Source organism: Alternaria arborescens (genome assembly GCF_004154835.1).
Source record: "Alternaria arborescens strain FERA 675 chromosome Unknown contig_26, whole genome shotgun sequence".
Lineage (NCBI taxonomy): Eukaryota > Fungi > Ascomycota > Dothideomycetes > Pleosporales > Pleosporaceae > Alternaria > Alternaria arborescens.
In genome coordinates this window covers 1-6,873 of record NW_021167881.1, presented here as the reverse complement: position 1 = coordinate 6,873, position 6,873 = coordinate 1, and the positions used below count along the sequence as shown (strand labels likewise).

Here is a 6,873-nt window from a genome sequence, read left to right as displayed (position 1 = left end):
ACACGCGCATGTGACTTCAAGCAAGAATCTCGATGGTCAATCGTATACACTTGGTCTCTCCCCTGCTTTCAACTCCATACTATAGGTAGAACTCTTTCCAATCTCACTGTGATGCGGTCACAACTCCAGTAACAAGTGGCGTCTGATTTCTGTCGTCGTAGAATGCGAGTTGCACGAAGATACAACCACATACACAGCGTGACAACATCTGCTACAGGGGTTGCTATTCCTATTCTTAATTGCCGTTAGACGATTTCATATTCTGCCAGTACTTTCGTGTAGTCGCCTTCCCAGTCCTCAAATATATTGTTGACCTTCCATCTGTCTTCATCACCTATCTTTCCATCTTTGGTCATTTCAGTAGTCTCTCCGCCACTAATCAATGACCCGTACTTGATGTGTATTTCTAACCACGTTCCATCACTAGAGCAGCGTATCGAGCGCTTGCAGCGATTCCACATGCTCTCAGCTTTCTCAAGACGCTCAAGTGTGACACGCTGTTGGATTTTAGTTCAGCCAGTTTGGTTGATGTTGTGGATTGTCTTGAGACATACACGAGCAGTCTCATCTCGACGCCTCTGAACAGCGTTAGCCTTTTCCTTAGCTGCGTCTTTCGCCTGGAACCTCTCTAGTACTGAGAGATGGCGCTTTTGCCATGGCGCCCGCCATTTGATGTGACGCCAATGCATGCTGTACGCCACAGGAAAGATGCCAGGTCCGGGGGTGTTCTTGATGCTTTACTTCGAAGAATGATTCGAGTGTGTTTGATTCGTCAATGGGTAGAGGGATCAATGCATGCATTACACTATGGCGATGTTGGCTCGCGCGCGTATGCATACCCTCGTTAGTTGATATTGAAGATAGAGAAACGAACGAGATTTCTTGAGAGACTGGTGGTGAATTCGAGTCCCTGCTTGAAACTATGGCTGATTTGGGTTGTTGGGTTTTTTCACTAACAGTGGCGAATCAGAAACAGTATTGGAAGACTCGAAAGGTCCACGCCTTCACCATAGCTTTGGTACTTTCGGATCACTTGCTTCAGAAGGTGTTTCCTTCTAGGTTTCATAAGCTCTTTCACGAGCAAATGTAAGGTAGCTGAGAACTTTCAGTGTTCGCTCGCTTTACCGACTACTCTTCCTAAGAAATCTCATATTATAGCTTGGATATCTAGCGCAATTCTTGAATTGTCTCGATCGCGTTCAACTAGAGAAAATGAATATCTCTCATCGCATTGACGAGACTTCGTCATCTCCATCTTGGTCAACGGTTCCGCGGTCGGTGGAGCCTCTCAAATATACACGGTTTGCGGACCCTGATTCTGGCAACCGGCTCTCCGAAGCGCGTAATCTCATGCACACGCAAGCACCTCTTACCCATGTTGTCACTTATCAAGAGCAAAGAACAGCAGCGGGCTCGGTTGCGTCAGAGGTTGCACACTCAATGCGTCAGGCCGCGTTGATTCCGCCTGGCGCGCCAAAACATGGGTGGGAAAAGGGATCATACAGATCACGTTGTGACTATCGTATCGTCGGCTGCTCAGGCGGAGACAAATGCACAGCCTATGATAGACTACTCACGTATGCTTCACCCAGTAACACGACTCCTTTCACTGGGTCAGACAGCATGGCAGTAGCTCACAATCGTGTGAATCGGGAGACACCAGTGTTTGATGGGATGGATCCTAATTCTGAATCAGCTCCGCCTTGTCGTGTAGTCACGCCTGGATCTGATGTAAGCCTCGACCAATCTCTTTACTTCTCAAGCTGTGCAACTAATTGACCTCAAGGCCAAAGAGCATCGTCTCTTTCTCGGCCCTCTGCGTAGAATCCGCGAAACAGGGTCTGCTCTCTATCTAGATAACCGCGAGAGGCTCTTAGCCTTTATTGACAGCTATATGGCCGAATCTCTGCAGACGATCGTAGAACGCGATGGCATTCTTGGGAACGTTGTCTGTAAGTGGCTTGTATGACTTGCGTGTGGAACGCCCACCGACTTCTTCCACTTACGTCTAGACACAATTAGTATACCCATGACAGACGCCAACTGGGCCAGGTACGAACAACTTCTCGCCGTCTTCGGATTTGCCAGCGGCATGGACGCCATGCTTGCTGTCGGGTCTGACAAGTTCGACAACTATACCTATGTCGTCGACAGTACGCGCGCAGAGCACGTGGTGGGTTGGAAGGCTCTAGCGAGTGCCAGTAAGAGAGACCTTGATATGGCTATACTTTCACAAGAGCTGATACAGATCTGCAAAGGGATGTGGATTGAAGGTGGAGCTGGCTATCCGGGTACCTCCGAGAATTCTGAGCAGTAGCAAGGTAAAACGAAGGTCGCCATGCACCCTATTAGGGGGAAAAGGTAAATATTTATTGGAATATATCATACCTGGCCCTACTACAAGTATGTTTTGAGCGTTACGATGTAGGCATAGAGCATCTAGATGCTTACAATCCATTCGGTCTCTATGAAGCTTTGTTTCAGAAGTTAATGTAAGCTTCATGGTGAGGTATACTGTCTCTGTACCCGCTTTACCCTTGTCTTGTATACGGTGATAATATCAACGGGTTGAAGTTATCCACACTGACAAGCATATATCGAGAGGTCTGGTGAATTTTCGATCGAAAAGAGTAAAGCCAGGAGCTCACGAGTAACGGAGACATAGCCTACTAGATGACATTGACAAAGCTGGTGTTGCCTAGTATATAGACTATCGAGCCTCTCATGATCTCAGGGTGCCAATAATGTACGAGAGATGTATGCAGTGATAATTCATTGGCGCCTTGAGCGATGACCTGAGTGGCGGAGATGAACGGTAAGAAACCAAGAGCCGCGTCGAAGTGTCTTGTGGGGTCAAGGAAAGAAAAGGAAAAAGTAGACGCGCACAAACTGGATCAAATGCAACACCAATACACTGTTCTCGCTTTTTCAACAACGCAGGACGTGTTGAAGTGTTGGGAGTGCGAAACGAAAAGAAGAGTTTATGTGTGACAGCGGAAGGCGGAAGACCATGAAGATCTAACGACCCACAAAAAGACTCAGCCACATGCCTGCGCCACACTTTTGCCATGTCTGTTAGCGCGACGAACGCCGTCATCCAGAAACCTTGTGCTTCTATCGCTCCGCGTCGCCCTTCTTTCCAACTTCTAAGGTCCGGGCCTCTCTCCCCATATCGCTATCATGCTCCGATGACGTTCGTTATTTCGCAAACCGCCAACACTGCCACACACGTACGCATTGCTGTCGCGCATCAGCCGATCCAGTCCAAACGCTTCGCGCACCGTCCTCCGCTATCTGTTACGCTATCGCACGTCGCCGCCTTCACGCTCCCCTCGACCTAAAACCCGCCCTCGTCCTCCCTCGCGCGGCCCCTCCGACTCACCCAAGAACATGTCGTGACCATGGACGACTCCACCATACTCAAGCACGCCCAGCGATTGCGCCGCTCACGTTACTCGGCACGACCCTTCGCCCTCACCATCCTCGCCATCTCCCTCATATCGCTGTTAGCATGGGCCAAGTCGCAAGCTGCAGACAGCAACGCCATAGTTGGCGCATTGCAGAAGAGGGACCTGTCCACCAAGGACGAGGAGTGTCGCCTCGTTCACCACGCCAGAGACCAATGCGCCTTTGTGCGCGCAAACTGTCCCGATGAAGAAGCCGGCGTCGTATCCTATCTGACCCTCTATTACTGTCGCCTCCCGCATGCGAAGCCCTTTGCCTTCATCCTCATGACGCTTTGGCTCGCCCTTCTCTTCAGCACCATTGGCATTGCCGCGAGCGACTTCTTCTGCGTCAACCTCAATACAATTGCGCGCATGCTGGGCATGAGCGAGAGCTTGGCTGGCGTGACACTGCTTGCCTTTGGCAATGGCAGTCCCGATGTCTTCTCTACCTTTGCCGCCTTCCGCACTCACGCTGCGAGTTTGGCTGTAGGCGAGCTCATCGGTGCTGCATGTTTCATAACGGCCGTTGTCTCGGGCTCCATGGCTCTGATTCGCCCATTCCAGGTCGCGCGCAAGAGCTTCGTTCGTGACGTCGGCTTCTTTCTTGTCGCGGCTGCCTTCAGCATGGGCTTCATCGTTGACGGGAAACTGCATCTGTGGGAGTCGGTCACTATGGTGGCCTTTTATCTCTTCTACGTCGCCTTTGTCGTCGCCTGGCACTGGTGGCTCAATTTGAGGAAGGCGCGACGAGCGAGGGCAGCCGCCATCAGGAGTCATTATGTTACCCCCGGCGGCGAGGAAGAAGAATTTCCAGAGTACCATGACGATGAAATCAGTGCTGGTAGCAGGACCCCGGGCCACGGCGTATCCATCGACGACTTTTCTATGCTCGAACGCGCTGGCGGCGACAATACCATGGACGACGATGACAACGAAGAAGAGCGCGAACGCTGGATGGGCGAGCTGACAAATAACATGCGCGTCAATCGCCCGAACATGTCCCGACGCAACACTCATACTCCCATCCGACCGAGTTTGGTGGGAGCTTTGGAGTTCAGAGCGGTACTCTCCTCCCTGCAAAAGTCGCGCAACATTCAGTCAATGCCAATCAGTTTGCGGCGGTATTCGGACGACCCTACTTATACAACTGCCCAGCAGCAAAACTACATCTCAACAGCAGGCCCAGCGGATCGGCCTCCATTTGATGTGAACCCAACTGCGTCCAATGCATCACTGCATGTGATCCGACCGAATCTCGACATCCAGCAGAGTCTAGGCAACCGAGCGCGAGCCGTTTCCACAAATGACATCGACAATGTCCGCCTACACCCGAGCACGCTGCAGGGACAAGGCGTGCCTGACATTACCTTCATATCCGCCACCCCCAATGAACCAAGCAGAATGCTGGATGCGCCTCCATCGCCGACCATTTCGTTGTCTCCGCCAGCCTCCCGCTCTTCCAGAGCACCAAGTCCTGTCGCACCGAGAGACCGACTTCCTTCCCCTAACAGGCTGGCGCCTCCGGGTCCTGAGGATCAAGCACCCCTCCGTACAATCTCGCCATCACTGAGCCCTCGTTCGACTCCGCTAACAGAAAGTGATCCTCGATCCCAGCCCCCTAGTCTGAAGTTGACCGTACCGGATGCCGCTTCTCCACCAATACCATTCCCTGCCTATACTGATTATCCTTGGTCGGCGCAATCCACTTCTAGACCCCAGAGTCTTCGTCTACCCTCGCCTAGCGCATCACCTGAGTCAAGTTTCTTCCCAAGAGATCCATTCGGTCATATCGAAGCAGCCAAGATACCAAAATGGTGGCCTTCAGGGATCATACCAACTCCACACGTCCTGATCTCCACCCTATTCCCGACGTTGACCAGTTGGTCGGACAAGAACATATTTGACAAAATCTTGGGCCTCGTCGCAAGTCTACCCGTCTTCCTACTCACCATCACGCTCCCAGTTGTCGAGCCGCAAAAAGATGAGAACGATGGAGGCCACGCAGAGCTTTCTTTAGACTTCGGTCTACCACCCGCAGCCACGCCGCATAGCGGGAGCGGGGACTCCCACACCCGTAGCATATCACTGGTGCTGCCACCGGAAACACCTGCAAACATGGGCTTATCGAAGTCCAAATCGCCCGCGAATCTTTCTCCCCGACAACCTAATGGTGGATCGTTCAGCACGACCACCAGTCAACCACCACCGCAGGTGTATATCACGGATTCAGACACTGTAGCACAGTCACCCGAGCAGCTTCCGACAATCCCTACACCTATCGAGCCAAAACAATGGAACCGCTGGCTCGTAATTGTGCAGGTGTTTACAGCTCCCTTCTTCCTCGTCCTGGTCCTTTGGGCGAACATTGAACCCGACAACCCACGTACCTTGCTTCGTCATACGCTCTACGCTTTGGTCGGTTCCCTCAGCGTTCTTGCATTTATCCTCTTCACCACCACGCCGAATCGCCCGCCGAATTGGCGCTCAGCACTTTGCTTTCTTGGGTTTGCCGTCGCCATTGCGTGGATCAGCACTATTGCCAACGAGGTCGTTGGTGTTCTGCGAACCTTGGGTGTTATCCTCAACATGTCCGACGCCATCCTCGGGTTGACTATCTTTGCGGTTGGCAACTCGCTAGGTGATCTCGTCGCCGATATCACTGTTGCGCGGCTTGGATTCCCCATCATGGCCCTCTCAGCCTGCTTTGGCGGCCCAATGCTGAACATCTTACTCGGCGTAGGGTTGAGCGGGTGTTACATGATTATTACCAAGGGCGAGCATCGTCATGAAAAACACCCAGATCAGTCTGTCCACTTCAGGCCCTACCACATCGCCGTAAGCACGACCTTGGTAATATCAGGAGCTACTTTGCTTGCAACACTCGCTGGACTTCTTGTCGCAGTACCGGTGCGCAGGTGGAGAATGGACAAGGCTATTGGATGGGGGTTGGTCGCGTTGTGGTCACTAAGTACCACCGTTAATGTACTCGTAGAAGTGCTAGGTTACAGTAGTAACGTTAGTTAGAAGAAATGCATGAGTTTTCTTAGTATGTACAGCATAACAACAGCGACCAGAAGTGCATTCATTAATACACCAATACGTCTACAAATGTAAAGCAAACCAAACATAACAGAGGCCTCGCAGCAATTTAGTTATGGAATAAGCTTTACAGGATATCTATACTACAAATACTTCTTTTTCCTTAACGTAGGTCACAAGCGAGTGGAACCTTCAAGCGAGTGGAACCTTCAAGCGAGTGGAACCTTCAAGCGAGTGGAACCTTTTTGCCAAGACCTAACCAAACCTGCAACTACGCACTACTATGCAGCACCGTTAAGAACAGTAATTAATATTCGTAGTAGCCTAATTTATTTAGAAATATCTACTACATCCTACGTACATGTGCGCGAGTTGTGTCCTACCTCGC

At 51.3% G+C, this 6,873-nt stretch overlaps 2 protein-coding genes across 2 annotated transcripts; both read left to right on the top strand.

The window, feature by feature from the left end:
• Positions 1-1,623: 1,623 nt before the first annotated feature.
• On the top strand, positions 1,624-2,317 carry AA0111_g9248 (hypothetical protein; the record flags this gene model as incomplete). Its single annotated transcript, XM_028655785.1, has 3 exons — positions 1,624-1,731; positions 1,787-1,952; positions 2,037-2,317. The coding sequence occupies 3 exons, from the start codon at positions 1,624-1,626 to the stop codon at positions 2,315-2,317; spliced, it is 555 nt and encodes a 184-aa protein (XP_028503138.1).
• A 1,084-nt stretch (positions 2,318-3,401) lies between these two features.
• Positions 3,402-6,470, top strand: AA0111_g9247 (hypothetical protein; the record flags this gene model as incomplete). The annotated part of the gene is made up of 1 exon (XM_028655784.1): positions 3,402-6,470. The coding sequence occupies one exon, from the start codon at positions 3,402-3,404 to the stop codon at positions 6,468-6,470; it is 3,069 nt and encodes a 1,022-aa protein (XP_028503139.1).
• Positions 6,471-6,873: the final 403 nt, after the last annotated feature.